A 25,833-nucleotide genomic window follows, 5' to 3' on the forward strand; every position below is an offset into this window, starting at 1 on the left:
CCACTCTGAATTCACACCCAAATACCCTCCGCTGTTTTTCTCGAGAGTGACATTAAGTTGGCATCCACAACCCAAACTATTAAAATTAGCTTTTTTTTTTTTTTTCCTGTTATTAGCCTAAAATATTAGAGAACTTCAATTATATAGTTATAGAGTTTTCTGATGTTTATTCAGTGAACAGGGCAAGAAAACATAGGTTAATTTGTGTAGAAAGTTTTCAGTGACAAAAAAAATCAAAGTTTTGTACATTAATATTAAACAAAAAATATAAACAGAGAAAAGCAAATTGCAGTGGTACAATAAAGGCAAGTTAAAAAGAGGTGGAATACAGACACACTAATAATGTTTTCGTAAGCAGCTCAAATAAAACATTCGAAGGCAACACTAAACACACAAATTTTAAACCTTGATCTTAAAAGTACCTGTGGTTTCAGCAATTGCTCTTGTAAAAATTACTCCAAATAAGTGAAGTAACTAAAAGCTACTCCTCCATTTTTTGGTTCTGGGTATGCACAGTAGACGTGAGCCAGAAGAATTTTATACGCTGACAACAATTCTGTAATATATTTTGGCACTAAGCCATTTAGTGATTTATAAAATCAACATATATATTTAAACTCTATTTACTGAGATACAGGGAGCCTATGTGAGGACTTTGGAACTCAACTTTAGTTTTGGTGAGGATGGGTGCAGCATAATTCTGGATCAATTACAGCTGTTTGTATTGACTTTTAGGCAGACCGGTGAAAACAAAATTGCAGTGAGTAATTCAAGTTAAAATATCGTTTTTTTTTAAAGATTCTTCTGTGACGGTAGTGCTTTAGACCAGTGTATGTTCTTCAGGTGATAGAAGACCAACTTTATAATTGTCTTTATGTGCCTTAGAAACAAACATGCCTCTGATTCTTAATAGATTCAGTCACCTCACTCAGTTTTCTCAAAGCTGTCCAGTGGTTCCTCTTACTGAAGCTAAAGGATACCACAGAGACACTGCGTCTCAAATATGTAGGACACCTTGTCTATGCTGTGCCTGCTTCTCACAGGCCGTGTGAGCAGAGTCATAAGGGAGTGTCATGAAGAAGGAGTTTAATTAGGAGCAAGCCCCCCAAGGGGCCACAGAGGAAGACACTGAGCGAAGCGAGAAGAAACTGCTTTTTCCATTTTTTTTTAACCATATCATCCTAATTTCCGGTCCTCTCTAAGTTGCACATTGCTGGACTTTTTCCATATTATGGAGTAATGGCTAAGAAGCACACAGCAAACTGAGTGTTCAGTGTATTCTTAGAAGCATCCTGTGGTTTTTGTGTTTTTTTCTTCTGAAGTTATCATTCTCTCCTACTCACTTCTTAGTCACCTATTCCTCATTTCACACTTTTGTCAAATTTGGTCTTGTCTCTCTGCTTTTAAGAAGATGTCAGATAAGGTGTGTAAAGAGGGGGGGTGAAAAAGAATAGATTATATCTAGAAATATTTTAGATTAGTAGTATTACATGAAAAATTGTATGATTCTTTTTGATGATTCAGGTTGCTGGCAGAAATGAATCCTAGCAAAGTTTTATTATATTAACCCTAGATTTTGGCCTTTTTCCAAATCACTAGATGCAGCATGGGCTGGTTGCCAACTTTAATACATATAGACAATTTCTAAAATCACATTCAACTCTACAGTTTCAGAACTTGTTTTCATGAAACAGCTCTAAGATTTTAAAAAGCATTAACACTGTTTGTTAATATTTTAGATCTATTATAAAGAAACACATTTTAAATGAGTTTGCAATATTTAGTTTCCCTATATTTAGTTCTTTTCTGATTCTATTATCCCAGTACTGTATAAACAACAGGCATGGACAGCTCGACAGTGTCAATGTACCCAAGTTGTTTAAAAAGTTACAGTTTCTAGAAGTAAAAATATTACATATGGTTTGTTTGGTTAGTGCCTTAAATGGCCACAGTAACCAGTTTTCTCAGGCTCTCCAGAGCTCAGGAAATGCAGTGCTGCCTCTCTCATATCTATTGATGTCACCTCTGACTGGCTAATAAAAGGCTAAAACACTTTGCCATCTCTCAAAAGGAAGATACATTTGACTGTTTATAAATAATTCTCTTGGAGTGTAAAGTAAGAAGCAGCAGTTATTAATTTAAGATAAGTCCAGGGGACTTGCCAAAAAGTATAAACTTTTTCTATGATTTGGTTCACTTTCACACTATGAAAATTCATCAGCACTTCTTCACACAGTTTCAACATTGGGAGTGGCAGTGCCAGAAACTAACACTAACCAGGTTGATAAAAATGAAAAATAGATACAAACACAATTTCTATCACTCACCTTATTTAAAAAAAAATAAAAATAAAAAAAAAATTCAATTGTGACATCAGAAATATATATGCCAACTTAGATTTTCTTTTTTTCTTCTTGCTTTAACAAAATTCATCTTTCACAGTATGACCAGAAGGCAAGGGGGCCAGGTATTTAACATCTTGCCCATCAATGGCTCACTTTCACTCCTTGGTTCACTGGATAGTCCTCCGAAGTGATTGCTGCTCATTGTAAGCTTCTGGTTTTCATAGACAGAAAAACAAAATCAGATTTGACTATATTTGACCAGCCATTCACCAATCAAAGATAATGGTCTGATTCATTTGTGCATTTTACACTTTTGATAATAAAATACTAATAAAACATTATCAATGTTTTATTAGCATTTTTTATTCTGCATTTCTGTCTTAGACAAAAGTTTAACCCAAAAGTTTTAGTATAAAACGTCTGCATAACCCTAACCCTGGGTTTCCTAAGCTCTCCCTTTTAGTGATAGGTTATCCCCCTTTCCCCTAATACGAACTTATTTTTCTTCAAATTGTGTTACCTTGTCAATTTAAAAACACTATCTCTATAAACATTTGGAAAGAGTTTGGGATCTCTTTCAAATAATAAGAATAGGTTTTAGAAAACAGTTTAAAAAGCATAGGATAATAGACTTAGGGCATAAGATTGAAATGTCCATTTATGGGTACAAATGATCCTATTGGGTGATAGGCTGTATTTCTGTGGCAACAGGCGTGGCCAGTAACTGAACAGGTGGGCATAATTGGGATAGATGACATAGCATCCTTGAACCCTACCCTAAATATGTTGAGTCCCTCTAAAGAGCTATGCCTGAGCCACATACTTCATAGTCATATAACACTCCTGTGCTGGCTGTCTGCACCCCAACTGACGCCCGATACAGCCATTGCCCAGTGCGCTGCAGGATGACCAGCTTAGTTTCCCCATATGAGATGACACCTTTGGCCCAGCCTTTGCTCTTTTCCTCCTCCATCACTGCACTGCTGTTTTTCCAAGAAAGGAATTGAATCCATAGTCCTCTTCACGCTGGTGGCAGTAGGTGGAAATCTGCGGTAGTGGGATGAAATGTTGTTGGTACTTGTATGCGTTCTCATGTGAACTGAAGAAAGGCCAATGTTCAGCTCTTGTCAGCATGGTGTGATGCATCGCCAAGATCACGGATGAAGCTTGGCAGAAGAAATCGAAAACTTTTTTACATCTGACGCCTTTTGCTAAAAACAAAAACGCAGCATGCTGAACCTCTGTCACCCCTTTCTGCATAGCCTGCTATAATAGAGCAAGCCTGCCTGATTCACTGCAGGTCTCCTGCATCAACTTAGTTGATTTGTTTGGTATAATTTCCTTAAGACTGTCAGAAGATATGAGACATGCTTTTAAATTCAGAATTCCAGATTTCCACTCTAGGGGCCAAGGGAGGTATTGGAGAAAAAAATGGAAAGCCAGCAAATGTTGACACACTTACAGTAGATGCCTCAGCCACAAGACTCTTTGAGAATCAAACAGTTATCTCACACACACACAAAAACAGCCCTCTAAGTTCACTAAAACCAAACTCTAAACAGGCCTTTGTTGTGCTGACATAAGAGATAACTGGATTGTTATTTGTTTTCTAAGCAGGCAGATCGCTCCTGTCATTTCTGCAGCTGCTTGTGATGGAGTTGCTCGCACTTGTATCGCTTCTGTGAGTGAGAACTGGCGGAGACAAACAAATGAGAGGGAGAAGTTCACAGAGATTAACTTATCGTAGCATCCATCTCCCTTCCTTTCACATGCTTGGTTTCTTTTTCTGTCTTTTTCTTTTTTTTTTTCTTTTTTTTTCTGCTTGACTCAAACACCCACTCTCACACACCCACATGTGCACATGCAAACACAGACTTATTCCCATTCTTTCCCCTCCCACACGCATACACACAAACACATACACACACATACACTTGATCAGCATCAAATACAGGGTGTGCTAAAGTAAATTTAATTACGTCTGTCTGATATGGAGCTTCAGATGAAAGTAGGAGAGCGCAGTGTGAAGAGATGACTGCACAGACAGGAGCAGGCCCGTGATATTCCTCCTGTAGACTAATCTCCCTTTATTAAAGCCAGGAGGAGAGAGGGAAGGGGTGGGGGTGTGGATGGAGAACAGTAGGAGGAGGGGGTGTCTTTGATGAGATCTGTAACTGTCAGGTACTGTACTTTTCTGCTCTCCCACTCTGTCTTTGTCTCCCCACTTTAGAAGGCAAATGAACATAGCACCTATCGTTGCAAGGCAGACGTATGCTCATGCTATCACGCAAAGAAATGTACTGTGAAACTCATCCTCATTGTTACGGATGTCAACAATTTAATTGAAAAGAAAAGAAGAAAAGGACTCATGTGCCCCCACCCACCCACCTTAAAGCCTTCTTTGTCTTAGTCTCCCCTCCAGTGAGAGGGAGTGGTGAGCCAATGAGTGGTTTTCTGCTGTTTTGCTGCCCACTCTAATGGGGACAGGTGGCCATCAGGTGGCCAAAACAAGAAACTGCCTTTCTAAATACCAGATTATGCCTGGTGGTTTTAACCTTTCACACTTTTTCAAATAACAAAAAAAAATCTTTATTTATGTAATGGACCAACAAAGCATTTGTATAAACATTACTCTGATACTTTAAAGTGAAATCTAGAACAACTAGTTGCCTTGCCAACTAATTAGTAAACTGAGGCCAACTGTGTGTGAAGCTCAGAGTGTGCAATCACCATCATTGTGCACTGCCATGTTAAATAGAGAAAAATAAGCCTATCACTGCAAGTAAAGTCCTGGGAATTCAGGCAGTTGAACACAACAGCCGCATGGTGACACGCTGTGGGGACATGGAGGCTGATAACAGTGGGTTGGAAAATGGAAAAATAATCAAAGGTCTGAGTGAGCCTGAGCTATCTGTGAAGAAAGAACAAAAATGTTACTGTATAGATATGCAAAGCTAGAATAGACATATCATGAAATAGTTGCAGCAGTTGTAGCAGTTGTGGCAGCAACCATTTCAGCTCAAACTTTACATCACAAACTTACGTTTCATTTAAAAAAAAAGATTTTTTCACATCATAATTATTTACATCTTTGTGTTGGTCTACTGCTTAAATTTTTCAAGAAACAGAGCATTTATATCGTGAAATGTGTGAATATAATAACCTCACACCTGGTCTTTATGTATATTCTTCAGTTAATTTTTTTTTTATTATTGTTTTAGTTTTCCTGAAATCATTTGTGATATCATATTTTAGTTTTTTTTAAACATCTGTGTCATTATAAATGTTGAATATTAAGTTGTGCATAAAACATCCTAGAGTCTAATATTCAACAGTGGCTGATTGAAAATGCACTTGGCATGGAACAGTTTATAAGAATATGATTATTTTTATTTTATTATTTTTTTCTGAAAAAGAAATAAAACTGCAGGTTTTAATTGGGACTATTGGTTACCTACCCAAAAAACCCTTCAACTATGTTGTGCAACTGCTCTGTTTTCAGACGTTGAGAAAGAAGGGCCTAAACGGCTGCGACAGCCCAGACCCAGACGCAGACGACTCGGTGGGCCACAGCCCTGAGTCCGAGGACAAGTACAGGAAAATAAACGAGGACATTGATTTGATGATCAGCAGACAGAGACTGTGTGTAAGTACTTGTCATTAAACCCAGAGCTTTCCTCTCACCTTTCTTTTCCTCTTTTTCCCCCTCCCTCTTTATTTTTCCCTCCATGCTTCCTTCCGTTACTTCGTCTCTGTGTCCTCGTCATATATCCGTACCTTCATGTCTTCATGTTTGCCCCAACTCCATTTTCTCTGGTCGTGGGACCTGGCCAGGCATTGAACAAGAAGGAGAACAAGGGTGGGGAGAGCCCGGAGCTCGAGTCCGCTCTGATCCTCACCCCCAGCACTGAGGAGAAATACAAACAGATTAATGAGGAGTTTGATCACATGATAAAAACTCATAAGATCCCTGTAAGTACTTAGGGAACATACCCGTTTTTTCAGCAGCTTCTCAGTGGCAACTGTTGAGCTAACCCGGCTAACCACAGTTGATTTTAACTGGACTAATTGCACAAAAAGGGTGAGAGTAAGCTCACATTGCGATTACTGTGTTTATTTACAGTGACAAAATTGCAGTTATTCAAACTTGCTTGCTTACATTTGAGTAACAACTCTCTAATCTGACAGTAGTGTAACCACAGCTCTCAGGCGTTTTCTGTAATTGTAGACTTTCTCTTAAAAAAAAGAAAAATACTTTCACTTTTCCACCTAAAATTAATTCTGCTTATGCCTCTGTTGCCTGTCTCCTTGGGGGTGGGGGGTGTTTTATCCTCGTGCTGCCTGCTTCCTTGGGGTTTGTGCAGGCGCCATGGCAGTGATACTATAGCAGATGCTTCTCATAATGCTGAAATTATTGAAGACCTCTTTGTGGACATATGTCAAGTCAGTGTCTACAAGATTTATGATGTTAATTTTACAAAATAAGCTGAGACAAACCACAAAGTATGGACTTCTTTTCCATTTAAACTGACCCTGCTCCTCATTCGGAACACAGCATATTGGAACGGTTAGCTCTTTGGCGCTTACATAGAGAGTCATAATTTCACAGTATATTAGTAAGAGGAGAACAGTAGTATCTAGCTCACGTAGAGCAGGAGGCGATGTGGTTAGAAATAAGGCTGGGGTTGGTGAGTCGAGGGGTGGACTCTGTACACAACAAGTGGCAGTTCAGCGTGTGGTCAGGGCGGCTGCCAAGCACTGGGCCTCTGGATTGCAGGGGACTGTAGGCGAGGGGGTGGGGGAACTGTGGGGAAAGGCAAGGGAGGAAGATGAGTGAAAACAGGAAGGATGGCACCAGCTAGAAGACAGCTCACAAACGGGGCCCTTTGCTCCCAGTAATAGGGAGTGTCAACATCTTCCACAAAAAGAGGGCATTGCAAGGTAATCAGGAGATGTGAAACATCCAGCGAAGAATTTATAATGGAAGAAACATCAGACTGGGTGGAGGGAGGCTTCTTTAGAAGTTACAGTGAAGCATAAAAAGAATCACAACGAATAATGGTTAGAGCAATTATTTTTGTGTGTTCAAATAATATGCTCCATAGCAATGTTTTAGGTAGAAAAAATCTTATAATAGGAGGCACAAAGGCACCTCGTTTGTTTCCATGTACAGCAGGCTAATCCTCTCATCCAGTATGCTGCCTCTACAGCTTGAAGACACATGGCAGTAATTTAGAACCCTATTTTCTACTTCCTTAAGCTAACATACAGGATCAACCACTTCCAGGGCACTCCCAAGGTTAAGCCCCTCTGCCAAATGACACAATAAATATGACAAACTGGATGCCTCAGGGCTGTCGGGCTAGTTCGACTCGTGTTCCTGATGAATCTGCTGACTGATCTGCCTCAGTTGATTGAAACAACAAATTTCAGAGCAAAAAATACTTAATGTTGAAGGAACTTATGCAGGAAATACTTTCAAAGGGTAAAAACAAGTGTATTTGTATTTCATTTAGACCGTTTCAAAACAACAGGAGGCCAAATCTTTTTCCAAATGAACCACAGACTTTATTTTTGTCTTTTATGCAACAGCCCAGAAATATTCAGATATGTTACAGAACTAAAACAAGAAAAATCAGACTTGCCATTCCTTTGGATTAAAGTTGTTTTAATTTGATGCCGGATGAGATTCCCCAGGGTAGTGAAGTACCACCCCTCCCCCACATGCTGCTCCTTACTGCTTGTCCGCTGGCATAGAGGGCTTAATGCACTTTCTATGCCTCTCAAGAAAGATAAATCAAGTTATAGGGAAATATTTCAGGTCAAAATTATACTGACTGTCACGATGTGAGAACTAAAGGAGTGCTATTCATCACTCTTATTAAGATAGCAATGTGATAAAACTACAGTTTGCAAACTACAGGCTGCGTGTCTGTTTAAATGTAAATCCCTTTATTGTCCCACAATGGGGAAATTCGTTCTCTGCATCTAACCCATCCCCTTGGGGGGCAGTGGGCTGCTATTGTGTGGCCCTACAGGGAGCATTCAGGGGTTAAGGGTTTAGCTCAGGAACTCAGAGTGGAGGCTGTGGGGATCGAACCAGGTACTTGCAACATTCTCAGAGCACAACCACTGGGCCAACACTCCCCAGTTAGTAGCCTGCTGAAGGAAAACATTACATACATTTTAGTACTACAAGTGTAATGACTAATTGATTATACTATTACAGCAGAAGTCAGAATAATGTTGCTTTTATATTTCATATAGAATATTTTTTATTCTTTGTTTTTTGTCCTATAGAAGAAATATTTCTATTCAGGTTTTGTTATGTATTAGGCCCATGACTAATTCAGACATTTAAACAAATGTTTGAGAAGCATCTTAGTTTTTTTTTAAGTTACAGACACTATTGCTTCCTTCCAAGTAGAAAGTACATAAAAAACATAACTTTTGTGAACTTTTGTAAATTAAAAAGGAATGTTGAAGAGTTTCCAAGAAAAGAGATACTAACAAGAAACTCCTTTTGTGTTTTTGTCTCTTCTTGTCCTATTTTTCACTTTGTCTACTTCTCTGTTGTTTGTGTTTTTGATATGTGCAGTATATGTCCAGTAAATATAATTTTTGTCCATTTTGAAATTATATGATGTGTTTGTCTTACCTACTATTATTATTTCTCTCTTTGTTCTGGGATTCTGAAGTATTTTGAATCATCATTTCATCTCTTTTGGTCCACTTTTTACTAAAAGCCTTAATCTATCTTTTACTCACTTGAAAATTATTTTCACTCTAATCCTTGTTTTTTGTTTAATATTTCTCATCTCTTTCCCAGCAGGCTGTGCCCCCATCAAACTATGACATGCCCGTGTCTATCCCTACAAGCAACCAGAACAATTTAATCTACACCCATCCTGGCGGGTCCCTAGGCAACCACAATCTGCTGCCACTAGCGCACCATGGTCTACAGAGAAACAGCATGTCTCCAGGCGTGACACACAGACCCCCCAGTGCAGGTAATGCAAGTAGTGCCCCCATGTGTACCTGTGCAACCTCCCCATCCATGCGGTTATCCCATCTGTCTGTCTTTTGGAGCGCGCGTGCGAACCTGTCTGTCATGCTAATAGACCCAGACACATCAAAACGTGTAATTTAATTCATGACAGCTACCCACAATGTTCCACCTAAAGGCGGTGAATGAAGCTGGAGTTTTTTTCCTCCCACATATAATCACATATTCCCTGCTCTACTGTTTTGTCAAAGGTAACAGCAAAATTATGTAAAACAATATTAAATCCCAGCCCACAGACATTTATTGTGAGACTCCGGTTCTACCTATAAGCAATTTTGACTGTTGGTCTGTAATTGTTGTCCGAAGTCTTTTTTTTTTTTTTTCTGTCCCTCTAGCCCTGAAAGGCTGTTGCCCACACCCTCAACCCTGTCATTACGACTGAATGCCGAAATGCAGAGCGCAAACTAAATATGAGCTTTGGCACTCACTGCATCCAGAGCAACAACAAAAAAAATCGTTCTAAACCCTCCCACTCTTCCACCTCGCATGTTTTAAAAATAATAATGTGTCATTTTTCTTGGACAGCACCTTCATGCATCCGCTCTGTCGTCCAGTAGTTCAATGTGCTAAGCTTTTGTGTGGGAAAAAGCCTTGCTTTTCGTGTTGCACCGACACACGTTGCGATTAAAGTGGGAGAGACAGGGAGGCGGAATGGGAGCTGTGTAGGTGTCTATCCTCTAATGGTTTTCTCTCCTCTGCTTTGCTCGTTATTTCATCTTACAGGTGGCCTCATGGGTGCTGACCTAACCACTGGCGCAGGCACCAGTGCTGGTAAGAATGGCCTCCTCTTCTCACACATGTCTGCTTGCAGACACACAAACACACATCTATGTCACCCACTCACCCACTTGGGGCCATAAAATGCATGACTAACACAAACCCAAACCTAAGTGGAGATTTGGTCCATGATGTGTTGAAGTTAGTGGTCGTGGAGTTCATATGGGAATGTTTGCTCAGTGCCTCGACTGTGACACATCCTGCCTGCTTTCAGCTATAAAACAGTAAAACAAGTGGGGAAGAAACAGAAGTTGAAAAGTTGCACCGTGTGCAGAAGCTGCGTTCTAAATGTCTGGATACATTTTACATGTTCTGATGAGGCCATTTTATTTTTTCTATAAAAATTCAAATGTATTTAGCATTAGCATGCCAGTGGAGAAGCAGGTTAAAGAAATCATATGAGATAGCTTTTGTTTGTACCCCCGAGGACATGCAGTACACTTTTATAGTAAAGGGAGTCTGATTTTAATAGCTAAATTTTACAGCATACAGTGTGGATTGCAGAAATTGAGAATCGGGGCGTTGGTCGGGCAAAGCTGGGGAGCCCCGTCTAACACCCACCTCCTCCAGGGACTCAGACACGAGGGGTCAGCGCCTGGTTTCTCTGTCTAGTCGCTTGTCGCATACAACAAACACGTGCAGGCATAACAACAGTGCCGTTTGTTGCGGCGGGCGTTCCATTGACGGCGCTCAGCAGTGCGTGTCTCAAACGCAGCCTTTGTGTTGCCTTCGCTGGGGGGGGAACAGAGGCACTTTGTGAAGGGCTCTGCGTTGCTCAGCAGCCGTGAAAAACACAACGTGGAGAGAGAGGGTCATGTGGAAGCTGAAAGATTCCATTCAGTACTCTCTTAAATCTCATTTGAGTGGGGGTGAAGGGGCTAGAAAGACTGTGTGGTGGGCTTGGAGGGGAGAGAACCCGGTGATAAATATCCACTGATGGTGGAAGCATGTGTGCAAATGAAAAACAGTAGGGGAACACAGATGGAAGTGTTCTATGAACTTGGTCAGCCATTTTAATGATGCTCCTCAAACTTCGTCAGAGTTACAGTGCCTTGCTAAAGTGTTCATGCATCATTGAATATTTTCAAAGAATAATCACAACTTTAAAGAATTTCACTGGTATTTAATTATATAGCCTAACACAAAATAGGGCAAGAATGTTAGTGGAAGGATTATTGTTTTAAGTCAAAGTATGACATACTTTAATATTCAGTTTCCTTTACTTGGTTACCTTTACAGAAACTTTGGCCAATAGTTGACCATAAAGATGACTTGCAATGCAACTTCATCTAAGCATGTAAATATTTTTTCCAAAATACTAGAAAAAAAAACAGCTTCATTAGAATCGGTGGACATAGCAGAATGACCAAAAAGAACGTTTTTGAAATGTTCAAGCAGAGTCGTGCCAAGTTTTGAAAAACCAAGACATGAGTTTCCACAACTGACAAGATGACAATGAGAACATTACTAAGAAAAGCAACAAGATTCCTATGGTAGCTGAAGTGAAGCTAGAATTATCCACAGCTCAGGTGGTTTAGATGCAAAGGTTGTGTTAAAATGTCCCAGCTGAAGTCAATACATAAAATCAAGTAAGTCCAGGAAGAAAATGCATGACCATAGATGATCCCTAGCTAATTTCAGTTAACTATTAAATCAAGAAGAATGGACTCAAACTTTAGTCTCCAGTTATACATATTTAGCCATATATATCTAGTGAAGAAATATCCCTAAAGAGTTGCAGCTGTGTTGATCTATCGCCTAAAAACCTGTGGTTGAAAACTGTGAAAACTTTCAAGGGAATGTGAAAACTTCTATAGAACAGTGAAAGTATTTCAAGTACTGTTTCACCCTAAAGAGCCCTTTGATGATTCTGAGATGTATACTTTTTTATTAAGCTAATTGCTAAGTTTATTGTCTCACTGCATATTTATTGCATTGGCAAACCTAAGAAACCTTGGCCTTATGAGTTCATGTTTTGGATATGTGTCTTTCAAACATGCATGTAGATACCACCTTTTTCTGGCATTTTTTGCATAGGTCTTCTTTCTTTGAAAGAGTAGCTGTAAAACACTTCATGTTTCAATCATACAGCAGACCGAGTCATTGGAGAATAGACTTGCAATGTTAACCAAAACACCCATTTTCTCTTCTTGCGCAAATATGGTACATGAAGCCCAGATGTGGGGGTTTATTCAAAATCAGTTAAGTTCCCTAGGTAATTCTAGTCTAGTGTAAATGGGGCATGTCATTGAAAGGCTTAGTCATCATGTCTTTTCTATGGAAATATTGGAGGCAATGTGTGTGCACTTGTGCATGTTTGCTTAATAATGCAGCATATCTTCAATCTGTCATTCCCTTAGCTTGCAGGGTGAGAATAAGAGGTGGTGAAAGAGACAGAACAGAAGAGAAAGAGACCCGGAGAGCAGAGATCCGGTTGAAGGCCCAGCTTGCTAGAGCCTAACCACTGCTGTTAGTAAAACTAATTGTCCACCATGTTCCGATAAGCGCTTTCATCACCAAATTTCTCACCTCTCAACCTATATCAAGCCACCTATCACTAGGTTAAATCAGTAACAAGTGGAGCATATTGATCAGGTATATTTCGACAAATAGAAAACCTTGTAACTGGTAACTGACAAAAAGTGGCCTTCAACCGCTTAACCGATGTCTGCCTCAGTCTGAGCAGAACCTATCACCAACTGTGAAAGTCACAAGCTTGAGTGTGACACCTTGGTTCAGTTGGAGATTTTGGGGTTGAATGCACATTTGGCCAAACCGCAACGGAAGAGTGTGTAAGCATGGGGAATAGAATGGAGCGTGCCTGTTAGACCACAACAGGACATCAGAAATTTGTTCAGTAACAGTTAAATGTACATGAGTTTAACCACACCTCTCTTTTTGTGTGTATCTGTGTGTGTGTGAGCAACATATCTAAGAGGGAAAGAAAAGAGTGAATGAAGACACTGGAGGGGCCTTGTCAAACACAAGCCCTATGTAACCGTAGAGCTAATTTAATGTCGTTGACCTCCACACATGCACTCTTCAGAAATAGCATGAAGTTGTTTATCTGAGTCTTAGATCAGATGTTTTTCTCAGTCCAAGCGTTTAACATAGCAGCAGAAAAAAAAAACGGGGCTACTCGATAAGCTGTATTTAATTTTGGTACTTCCTCTAAATAGGTGACGCCAGCCTGCGCCGCAGCTCAGGTTTGCAAAGTAGCACAAGAGGAGCTGGAGAGAAATGAACTCTGGGTATCATATCTTCAGCTGATATTGGGATTGCGCCTCTGTTGAATGCAGCTACCCTCAAATCAGCTGCAGAATGGAGAGATTTGAGTCACAGTTCTCGCTTCATTAGTGTAATTGGTCGCCGATTTTACTTTTGAAGTGCTTAAGGACTGGCCTCTGCCACTCATGATTACAGTCATCTAGCGTATAATTGACTGGACGGCAGCCATCTCTACAGGGCAGGAACACACAGATGTCTGATTAACCGGCTCCATGATGAAATCTGTGTCTTCTTGACCAAAGTATGTATTAGCATCTCTCTATAGTCCATTGTCTATTTTACTCATCTGTAGAGAAACACTAATGTACTTCCTGCTGGGTTATTTACCAAAGCATGTGTATGTGTGGAGCGTTGGGTTTTGTGTGTGAGTGAAGTTTCATTCATCCATCTCCACATGCACCCACTCAGTCTCATAAAGGCCTTGCCATGAGAATGAGAGAGCGGCAGAGCTGAAGAGGCAGCTGCCTCTTTACAAGTCTGAGAAAGACACTGGAAATAGGAGGTTTCCAATACAAAAACACATGTGCAATCATATGCAAGTGTTCGAAGCATCCATATGCCATCCTGGACAATGCTGATCTGGCAGTGCATTCCAAAACAAAAGTTTTCATTCCCACATTAGGTGGACCACAAATTTCAATGTATGGCTGATTTGACAATTGTGGCTTGCTTTCTGTTTGCCCTAAAAAAAAAATTAAAACCAGATGCCTTCAAAAATCCACCTAAACATAAATAGTTTTACTCCTTGTGCTATTTGATCTCGGTATGAATTCAGCCGTTCTTTGAAGGGCAGCTGGTCTGTAAACTCACAGTATTAGACTAAGGAACACAACAGGTCAAAGAAAAGCTGTGGAGTAGTTTAAAACAGTTTATAAAACAATGTATCCAGCTTTAAATATCCCACAGAACATTGGTCAGTTCATCATCTGAAAATGGAAAGAGTATAGCACAACTACAGTCCTAATAAGACATGGCCCTCACCTCAACAGGTCAGATAAAGAAAAGAAGGAAATAGACCTATGGTAATTCTGGAGAAGCAACAACAAGATGTTCCTTATGGACTGGAAAGAAAAATGCTATAAGAAGTCTTGTTTGTAGTTTCCAATGGGTGGTGTGTCTAATGCAGCTAATAAAAAACAAAAATAAGGTGCCTTCTTCAGACAAGATCAAATGTGCGCATTCTGGCCTGTATTTAAATTGCTGTGTGGCAAAACCTTACCGTCGCACATCCTCTGCTTTGAGAAAAGATGGTGTCTGCCTCTTGTTGTGGGAATGCTTTACTTCAGCCGAGAGAGGAGAGCTGATAAAAAGTTAGTTTGAGACGGTGGGATCTATACAAGGCAATCCTGAAAGACAACAATGCTAAACATACAGGCAGGTGTTTGTGTGTTTAAATGTGTCCTTACAAAGTACAGACCTAAATCTAATTGAGAATCTGTGGCGAGACTCAAAGACTGACAATCGCAGCTCCCCTCCACCCAGTGGGACTCAGCTTGAGCTACTCTGTCATAAACAATTGGAAAATGTGTACATGTGCACAGGTAGAGGTATATCCAAATATACTTGGTTGGTTCTTACAAAGTACTGGCTCCCTGGGGTTGAATACTAATGCAAGCCACCTCTTATGTAGTCTATTTAAATTCATGTTGTCTTTTTTTTCATTGCTTTGTGTCCTGCTAAGGCTTTATGTTGCAATCTAACTTGTTAAGCTTGTGAATACTTTTGCAAGACTGCATCTGCTGTTTATAAGAGGGGAAAAAAACAGTGATATGTGGATTCACACTCAAGCAGAATGACACAGAGAAATGTATTATAGAACCTACACAAAATGACACACATCTATGTTAACAAGAGCTTAAATGTGCTTATAAATCACACTTTTCATCAATGACGCTCGCACCAGGAGCGACATGCTGTTTTCTTGTTTTCTCGCTGGCCTCATTTTCTCTCACCGCCAGCAGCCGTTTACTCCTCAAATTGTTCAAATTAAGCTTTTGAGACTTTTCATTTCCAAACAACAACAGCAAAAAAACTCGCTCTCAAATTAAACAAAGATCAGCAAGGGAAATTGCCCAGGAAGACATCTGCGACTCATTTTTCCCCCCGGAGTATATGATTAGGAAATTTATTTATGTCTAACGTATAATTCCTCCTTGTCTTTCAAGTGGGAATGTCCACACAGCGCCTTGTGTTCTACCCAGTCGGTAGATCGAATAGGGAAGTAAGGGCAAAAACAGCCAGAGGAACGAAGCTGGAAACAAAGGCAGTGTTCTCCACTCAGATTTTTTAATGATGTTGGCAGGATTTTACTCAACCATTTGTTCGTGTGTAGACTTAGGTGTTTAAGCAACACAAAAAAAGGGTTTTTGTTTAGAAAAGTGTTTTTATTTCTTTTTTATTTTGATTTATTGATTGACCTATTTCCTCTTTGGTCTTGTGACCCATAATTATATACTTTTAAAAGGCTATTAAATTGCTGCAGTCTGCGTTAAAAGTGACTGAGGTAAAAGAGATTTTTTTTTTTCAATTCAGCTTCGAACCAAATGACTGTTACTGATGAAATCATCTGTTTCTAGGGCTATCTGATCCATCAACCCCTATATACACAAATGGTTCTGATAATTCCTAACACAGGAAAGCGGAAATGAATTATTATGAAAGTGGCAGTACAGGTTGATTTGCAAAAGTTTTCAAACAGGCTTAATATCAAGCATATCAATATGTTTGATTTAAATATCAGTGAAGAAAACAAGTATATTTAATGATTTTACACATACACTTTTGTTCTTTCAGGAAATGGCTACGGGAACCATCGCAACTCTCCAGGCCTGCTAGTTTCCTCAGGTGGAATGAACAAGAACATGCAGACAAAGTCTCCCCCACCCATGAACCTGGGCATGAACAACCGCAAGCCTGACCTACGCATGTTCATCCCTCCCGGGGCAAAGAACAACATGCCCTCCATTGTGAGTAATCTCTGCATCCTTCATTTGACATCTTTTTTGTTCCTCATCATCTTTCCCCATTGTATGTGAAATGCCCTGTGTCTGGTATTGTTTACTTCCTTTCCCTTTCTCCAGCGCTGCTTTTATATCAGACTTTGGTTGATTGATTTGCGTTTATGACGAGGTTCATTTAAACAGGGTTTCTGCCCAACCTAAAAATCCTGAAAAAGTCTTAAACCCCTTTAGGGCTTAAAGCACCTCAAATCCATTCGTAAATTAACCTTTAGAAATGTCTCAAATTTGATATATGTTCCATTTTTATTGTTATAATAGTTCTTTTTTAAAAGGTCTAAGAAGGAGTTTACCTCCTAAAAATTGCAGAAATCCCCTTCAAAGCAAAACATTGTCTCAGAACTTTCCCTTAGCCCAAGGCTGATATTCTGTCAGATGTCCTCTATAGAACCTGGTTTGTGTCTCTGCACTGGCACTTACGCTTTGTGATCTGGCATTTCTACCTTATCTCTTTATAATCTGTTATTTAGTTTTAGTTAGTACATCTTCAGTAGTTTTCAGAATTTCTTTTTCAATTAGTTTTGGTTTGATTGGTTTGGTCGTCTATTAGCTACACCCCTTAGAGCTCCCTTAATGTGCTCAATCATATGCACTAATTTGAACGTATCACCCTCCCCTTTCAATGCCATCAGTCTGAGGATGTTGACCTGCTGTTGGTAAGTCAGACTGCCACTCAAATTAGAAATTTTGAAAGTTCTCAGGGACTTTTGTATCCTCATAAACCACCTCTGTAGTTTTAGTGAACACATTAAGCCTTAGATGAATAGAAAGCGACTGCTGTTCCTTTTATTGTGAAGTGTGTGTTTTTTTGATTTTTATAGAAGTGTGACATCTATTGGGAAACTTTTTTCGCTATGACTCTGCTTATGATATTTTGTGAAAGTGCATAGTGCCACTCAGTGGTGTGTCTGAGTAAAGGCAACCTGTCCTCTTTTCTGACACAACCAAGTCAGTATATCCTCCCTTTTTTCTTAGATATTTTTTAAACTATGGTGTAGTTTTAAAATCAACATGCACAGAGATTTTAGTCCTCTAAATAGGCAAACAAAAGGAGAAGAAAAACAGCTTACACTTACTTTTTACATCAAACATCCATTGTTTTCTCCTCCTCCCTTCATGAGGCTTTCCCTACCATGCGTTGCTATGGAAACTTGTGTTGTTACTATAGCGACAACAAGCCCTTGTAAAATAAAAAGGGTTCTAAATGATGGGGTTGGCAGAGTTCAACCAAGCCTCTTGTCAAGTGATTATTTCCCCTGAAGTTGGCACCACAACCGATTCTCAGTGTCTGCTGGCTGAGAGAAAGAAAGGAGACAAGATGAAATTGACTTTTTTTGTTATAGATTTTAGCCAGAAGTTGAATCCATGGCCTCATGCGTCCTTGTGTCTTGTTTGTCTTTCCTTCCTATCACAGAACCAGAGAATAAACAACTCCCAGTCTGCTCAGTCGCTGGCCACTCCCGTGGTTTCAGTAGCAACTCCCACGCTACCTGGACAAGGCATGGGCGGCTACCCATCTGCCATCTCTACCTCTTATGGTACCGGTATGTACCATACAGTGCTCTGTCTCTTCCCTTATTTTTTACCCTTAACAATACCTAATAATCCTTATTTATTTTCTGACTCTGTATTAATATAACTCAAATTAATCAGGATACAATAAAAATAGTTTTTATTGTATATGGGCACATTTTAACCAATAATATGTAATTGAAGAATGCAGACAGACAGACAGACAGACAGACAGACAGACAGACAGACAGACAGACAGACAGACAGACAGACAGACAGACAGACAGACAGACAGACAGATAGATAGATAGATAGATAGATAGATAGATAGATAGATAGATAGATAGATAGATAGATAGATAGATGAAGTTTCGCTTGAGGGGAAATCTAGAATGCTCATGCACAGTCATGGGCAGTAATATTAAGGTGCCAAATCCTGCTTGAAAGTGAAATCGGCATCTTGATAGATGGAAAAGTGCTCTTAAACTTGTTTGGAGATTTCTGTATTTACTTTTCCATTCTTAAAAGCCAGTGGACATACAGCAATTAAAGACATGGCTCCTTAACTAATAGTTGATTTAGAAAAATTTCACCATGGATCTCAAACATTTTGTAATCTGTGGCTCTCTCCTTCTTGGAGAAACCCTAATTTTACAAATTGCATGATTTAATTTCCTATTTTACCTTCATGAGTGAAATTTTTTCGGCCAACTTTAAGTCAGCAGTCTTTCCAAGAACATTTTAGACCATTATTACATATCATTTTATGATAACAGAATATACTTTTTGTACTTTTGTTTTTTACATAATATTGAAGTTTTCTGTAAAAAAAAAAAAAAGAAAACATTTTAGCTTTTCTTAACTAAACGGAAATACATAACTTTTTCACATATATAACTATGTGAAATAAATTCCTGTAACTTTTCATTTTTACATTTTAAATTAAATTAGTCTAATAAGTGTAGTTTTGTGAAGATTTCTTTTAAGTTTCAATTTCAACCTTTCAAAATTTTCAGTTGTTATACAACCTTTTAACAGCAGATGGTGCTGTAGCATTACTGATCATCAGAGATCAGGATTCAAACAGTTTACCAATGTATCTCACTCTTTGACACTTGAAACTTGGGATCTCTCCTAACATTTCTGTCCTTTGGTGTGCTTATATGCAGAGTATTCTCTGAACAGTGCAGACCTGTCTTCATTGTCTGGCTTCAACAGCGGCAGCTCGCTGCACCTTGGCTCCATGAGTGGCTGGCAGCAGCAACATCTGCAAAACATGCAGCATTCCGCCCTCAGCCAGCTCGGGTGAGTGCTGGAAACTTACTCTGTTTGTGTTTGGGGAATGCATGATAACACATAGATTATTAACAGATTTTTGTTTTAAATGCCACCCATATACTTTTTCACTGTTCTACATCTTCACTTGATAGGTCATAAATTAAATGACACCTTAGTGTTTTCACATGTGTGTGAGCGAGTGTGCCTGCCTGCATGCTTGTGTGGATGACTTGACTTTACAATCACCTTGTCTCTTGCTCTGTAACTCTGTAACCCCTTTGCCTTTCCTTTTTCCTTCCAACAGAAATTGCTCTAGCTCTCACTTATGTCAGGGTTCAAATTTGTCCCTGCCTTCTGCTCAAAGCCTGCACATCAAGTCCGAACCTGTTTCTCCTCCTAGAGATCACACCAGCAGCACACCAGGGGGCTACGGCGGCGGGCTGCCACCCAGCCAGAATCCCCTGTCCCGCCAGGACTCGGGACGCTCCCCTGTTGATAGCCTGAGCAGTTGTAGCAGCTCCCACGAGGGCAGCGACCGCGACGAGCACAGGAACGAGTTCCACTCGCCCCTAGGACTGGCCCGGCCTGCCCTGGATGAGCGAGAGAGCCCCTCCATCAAACGGGTGCGCCTGTCAGAAGGCTGGGCGACATGATAACTTTGTCAACGCCCCCGGCTGTGCCCCATGTTGCTCGGAGCCCAAGACAATGCAGCATTTTGATGCCCCGAAAGTCAGCTCCCATCTCGTTGTGACACATCGCTCAACCCCACAGCCTCTCTCCTTGTATCTCTGTAACGATGAAGGAAGGAAAAGGGACAACTCTTTTCAAAAAATATTTTGTTTTTCTTTATAATTTCATTTTAATTATTATTTCCTTTTTTTGTTGAGTGTGTGTGTGTGTGTGTATACTTTACATATTGAAATTATATAAACCAGTGGGGTGTTGTTATGGGCTTTTCTTTGCGGAGGGGGGCAGGTTTTGGTTTGGATTGTTTGTTTGTTTTTTTGCTGGGGAACTATGCATAAATGGTATTGTATCTGGATAAAAAAGAATCACATGCGTATATCTCTACACGTATTTATGTGTACATATATGCATTTCAGCAATTAAAAAGAAGTAGTCAGGTACTCCGTCTCATAAAACGTACTTACAATTTGCCTCAGCAATGTATTATTAGATAGAAAGAAAATTTGATAAAAAAAAAAAAACCACCAACATGAGAGTGAGTGTGTCCTACAGGGGAAAAAAACATCTTGCACTTGAGTTGGACAAAAAGTACGTCTGTACAGTATCACTTTCATTGCTTATAAACCTTCTGCGCAGTCCTCTCTTGCAAAAACGTTTGTAAACATTAGATGATGTCATGTTGCAGGTTCAACGTATTTATGTAAATAGTGGGTAAATTCAGAGGGTTGGGGGGTATGGTGCTGCAGGAAGGGGCCTAAAATGTTGCCAGACATTTCAAGATTCAATAACTCAATAAATGTAAAAGTTAATATGCAACTTTGAAGGATTGTACAGGTAAACACGCAGAAACCCAATGCTAAGTGTTGATTTTTTTAGCGCTCCGCTAAGAAAATGGAGCCTTCAGCCTAAGAGCTGCTTTGTTGTAATCAAGAAAAACTCGGGTTCTAGTATTAACTACTCAGTATTGATTAACAAACAAAAAAAATCTAAAAACTTACAAAAAAAAAATGTACGATACACTTGCTTATATTTTCATATGAAAGGAATACAATGCAAAGCATTTTGTGGCTTTTTGTAGTTTCTATAAGCCAGAATGTGTTTTTGATAGCTTTGCTAATGACAGATTGATAGTTCACCCAGAAAGTGGGAGTGGGTTGTGGGATGACTGGGCTTCAATGCCCTAAGCCATGAAAAACAGACTGAGATCCAATGCTTTGCTGAACTGTTTTATCTTTGTAGAGGTTTGTTTTTAAATGTGTATTTCTAATTATTATATATAATAATGGTAATATTAAGAATCTTTAAAAAAAAAATCTGTGAAATTAACATGCTTGTGTATAGCTTTCTAATATATGAATATATATAATAATGTTTTTCTTTTGTTGGTTTCTTAGTGGAGTTTCTATGTGCAGTTGCACATGTCTGGTTTTTTTTTGTTTCATTTGAACTCTGAACAGTGCTGTTTAAGGGGTTTGTATTTAGGGTAACTTAAAAAAAAACCAGCTGGATTTGTGCAACTCGGTGGAGATGGGACCTGAATGCTGAAAAAAAAGTTAACATGAAAACAGCGTTCTTGTGGAAAATGTCACATGGCTGAAGGTGGAGATATCAGGAATAACATAGATTGCTTCATCTAGACTGCCCCTCTCACTCATGAAGAAAAAACAACCCAAACGTTGATGCATTTTATGATTTAGTTGAGTCATTATGATTTTAAAATGATTCAATTTCACCCAGTTTATTGCATCAAGCAGTTTTTCCTGACATTATTGTAAAATCTCAGGTCTTATCCAATCTTAAATGGCCGCTCTACATGTTTGACAAGCTCACACAAAATGCAATGGTTTCTTTCAAATCATATTTAACTAATGCAATTTTGCAAATGCATCATGATGAAATCCCATTGGTTATCCTGATCATTTGCCAACCTAATTTGATTCTGCATCACGCGCTCTTTCCTCATGTTTCAGTCTTGGAAACAAATTTCCACACGACGCCACTGATCCTTCAGCTTTACCTCCGAAAGGCAGAAACTGATCATGCTGGTATATGGGAGAAGCACAATTTATTGATTTTAGGTAAATAGTTGTTTTGGATTTATCATATTCTTTCTTCTTTTTTAAACAATGAAACTAGCCACATATCTTTCTCTGCCTCCCACTCCGTATCTGCTGTCACTTAAGTGTAATACTATTTTTGTGTCTATATTTCATGCAGGTTCACAATGTTGTTACTGTATACAGTCTGTGTAGTCAAACGAGGCAGAGCCTCTGTAACGGTGTTCTTTCTTTATTTTCTAAGACTTCAATACAAAATAAAAACAAACAAAAAAAAACTGTCGGGAAAAATAAATAAATATGATGTTTCAGGCAGCATAAAAGTGTGGAGAAACCAAAGCCAGTGGCATGTCTATGTTGTAAAATCAACTTTTATTTTCACATCCATTTATGTTTTTATTTTATTTGATTTTTGCAAGAATTGAAAAAAGGATAATAAAAGAATCTGCTCAAATGTACAACTGTTTTTTTTTTTTTTTTTACATTTCCGTCACAGTTAGTTGGTTGTATTTTCGGTTTTTCACTCTGCATTAACAGATAAACTGTTTGATCACTCTTTTATTTTTTCTCTCCCTGTGCATCACATTGCAAAATGTGTCATTAGCAACAACAACAAAAATCTGAATATTTTTTTGCACTTAAATCAAGAAATCCATCCAGGCCTGTCACTACTTCATAGTTTAAATTATGCTAACCAAAGACACGGGGTAAATTTATAGTGTTTTTTTAATTTAAACACATCTGGTGTAGATGTTGGTACCTCAAAATTGACCCAAACAGTACCTCAGTTGATTTTTGATAAATAACCTGCAGTACAAACGGGGAGACCATACCTGTACAGCCATGTGTAATAAAATACATTGCTAAATGTCCTGGAATTTACATGGGACTCTTTGTTGGTCCACTGTGTTTGTGGTTTATTTAATTTGTGGTCAAAAATCTGGAAAAAAAAAACATTTTTTTAAAGTGTAATATGGTTAAAAAAAATACTTCAAAGTCAGTCTTTAGTATCAATGTAGCTTGTATAAACCTTAAAAAATGGGAGAAAAGTTGGAAGTAATGTTTGTTTTTTTCAAGGAAGCGGCTTTCAGCGGCATAAGCTGGCCTTTGTCGCCACTTGAGACTAAGATGGTTTTAAAGTAAATCACATCTCTGTAACTCAAGGGATTTGTTTCAGCTGTATGTAGTTTAAAAAAAAAATTGTGTGGGAATGGAGTCCAAGTCTCCTCTGCTGGGGGGAAAGGCTATTTGTATTTTGCAGAGATTTCAGTAAAGTTACTGGCTTTCTTAGTTATCCTGATGTGACTTGGTGTGTTTTTATTGTGTTGGAGTTGTTTCTATACATGCTTCCTTAAACAGTATTTTTATTCCTCATTCAGAAAAAGCATATTGATATAAAAATAATAATTTCAAATATTTAACACCCACTAAAACAAAGATTTTCCTCTTTTTAACACTAACATACTACTTTGATAAAAGCATTAAATGTGTAACTTTTCTATCTCAGTTATAATTACAGGAAAGATTTATTATTCATGTTAAATTGATAGAAAAACGTATTTATTGCAAATTAAAGAAAACACACTTGTTCATCAGCAGCAACAGAAAACCATACATAGAGAAACCTGAATGTACAGGCTGTGACACAAATGATTGGCTAAGTGAAGATAGATACACATAACTCAGACTTATATTGTCATTTTGTACACAGAGTGAATACAAGACGAAATTTCATTTCGTACAGCTATCATGACATTCCCATTTCTTAAAGTGCAGCAGTGATCAAACGTAAACAGTGTGGGAGAAAAAAAAAAACCTGGTGCAAAAAAAAAAAACAACACATTGATATGGAAGCTCAGAGCATATATATATATATGGTGCAATTATGCAGTGTTTTGGTTGGGTGTTTTCTGTGACTGCATCAGGTTTTTCTATAGATAAATAACTAAATGCCAAACTTGTATGTATATATATATATATATATATATATATATATATATATATATATATATATATATATATATATATATATATATATATATATATATATATATATATATATATATTTATATATATATATATATACAGAAAACCATGCTAGCTAAATCTGGTTTTATTAGGAGAATACACAATTCTGACTCTAATGGTGAATGTGTGCTTCCATTTCAACCGGCCTTATCAGGAGAAGCGTTCATTGATATGATGACGTTAAAGGACATTTATAAAAAAAAAAAAAAAAAAAAAAAAAAAAACATAAAGAAGAATTACATTTTAGCCTTCAGTTCTCTTTTTTTTTTTTTCAAAATAATTAAAGGCTCCAATATCCCATCTTCTAGTTGGATTTTGGTGTTAAGATTTCATCGTTCGTGTTAAGAGAGTGCTGATTGTTTCATTTCTATATTCTATATTTTTAGATAAGCTTTATTTCTATATTCATAATTATTTTCATACAACATGGAAACTCTAAATGTAGCCCATTTGATCCTCAAATATAGTCAAAAGCCGATATTCATTTAGCGACTATCAATTTATTGTGTTGTATAAAATGAATCCATGCAACAGTGTAGCTGAGCTTTATTTCCCTCATCATTAAACTCGTCCTTCTGACCTCCTTCCTTTGATGACGCGTCTGTAAGTTTACAGTATAGGCCTAATATGGTTATTATTGCTCTGCTGACGCTGAAATATAGCCAATTAGAAAAAGGCGATATGATCGATCTGCCCTCCATTTCTCATAAATAACAGTAAAATATGAAAGGACTTTTTTTTGGCATTTTAGATTTTTTTTTTATATCTCACAAATGATCCACCAACCGCATATTCTTATTCATCCCATTGTCGGTTTAGTTGAAAAAAATGTATATATATATTTTTTTTTTGTTTAGATGTTTTTATTTTTATTATTTTGTACCGATGGTGGTCCTGCCTTTTTATGGTTTATTTTTGTTAGATAAATAAATAATGAGGCTGAATCGTAGCTTCATTATGGAAATCATGTAATGTTGACGTCACTGGATGGCGCATTTGCATTGTTCCAATATAAGGAGCTTTCAAGGGAAACTGCTTGAACATTGGTGAGATGACGTAGCAAATACTTCTATAACGAAAAACGAAATAAACAAAAAAGGAAACAACACATATGGAGACAAACCACAGAAAACAAGATGCGTTAAAGTGTTCTTTCGTTCCAGGTGCTTTTCTCTTAATTCTCTCTGCGCTAAAATGAGACCTTCTGCTTGAACATTTGTGGAAAAAAAGAGTAATTAAGTGTTAATAAAGACAAAACACAACGTACAAAAGTGTCAGTTTCGATCCCCTTTATTTCATGTCGTCTCAGGTATATCGGATTAGTGGCTTTAATGTTAAACTGTCATTTTTTAGGATAGGCCTTTCAGTTTTCTGAGCTCACATTCTCTTGTTACACAAATATTTCTATTTTCCCAGAGAAAAGTAATACAGAACAACATAGATTCAGTTTTATTATTGTATCCGAACTGTCTTCAGTTTCTATTGGTCACATTGCTGCGCAGTAATTATTTCAAAATCGCATTTTTTAACTCCATGAGTGCTAATCATTTTAAGTCAACATAAATAATTGATGTGGTCCAGCAAATAATGAAAGAAATAAAAAATAGCAGGTGGCCTAAATGTGTTTTTAATCTGATATGGGAAAAACAGCTAATTTCGTATCAATTTGAATAATCTAAACATGGAAAATGTGTTTTAATTAGAAAAAATAAAAATATTAATCCAAAGATTTTATGGGATTGTTAGATGAAAATGCGATCGGCAATAGGCCTCACCTT

At 38.2% G+C, this 25,833-nt stretch overlaps 1 protein-coding gene across 19 annotated transcripts in view; it reads left to right on the plus strand.

Moving 5' to 3' along the window:
* Positions 1 to 23,321, plus strand: part of mef2cb (myocyte enhancer factor 2cb) — a 92,743-nt gene extending 69,422 nt beyond the window's left edge. For 3 of the 19 annotated variants that reach the window (XM_038269836.1, XM_038269838.1, XM_038269837.1), the window contains 9 exons: positions 5,848 to 5,991; positions 6,180 to 6,317; positions 9,175 to 9,355; positions 10,135 to 10,182; positions 16,270 to 16,442; positions 17,126 to 17,149; positions 17,908 to 18,037; positions 19,175 to 19,310; positions 19,588 to 23,321. In XM_038269836.1, the coding sequence (XP_038125764.1) occupies positions 5,848 to 5,991; positions 6,180 to 6,317; positions 9,175 to 9,355; positions 10,135 to 10,182; positions 16,270 to 16,442; positions 17,126 to 17,149; positions 17,908 to 18,037; positions 19,175 to 19,310; positions 19,588 to 19,936 (1,323 nt within the window). In that variant the 3' untranslated portion in view covers positions 19,937 to 23,321. The remainder of the gene's footprint in view (positions 1 to 5,847; positions 5,992 to 6,179; positions 6,318 to 9,174; positions 9,356 to 10,134; positions 10,183 to 16,269; positions 16,443 to 17,125; positions 17,150 to 17,907; positions 18,038 to 19,174; positions 19,311 to 19,587) is intronic. The other 16 variants (XM_038269841.1, XM_038269839.1, XM_038269846.1 and 13 more) reach the window with 16 other exon arrangements.
* Positions 23,322 to 25,833: the final 2,512 nt, after the last annotated feature.

The sequence above is a fragment of the Cyprinodon tularosa genome, unplaced genomic scaffold (assembly GCF_016077235.1).
Source record: "Cyprinodon tularosa strain WSP-4 unplaced genomic scaffold, ASM1607723v1 ctg74, whole genome shotgun sequence".
NCBI classification, from domain to species: Eukaryota; Metazoa; Chordata; class Actinopteri; order Cyprinodontiformes; family Cyprinodontidae; genus Cyprinodon; species Cyprinodon tularosa.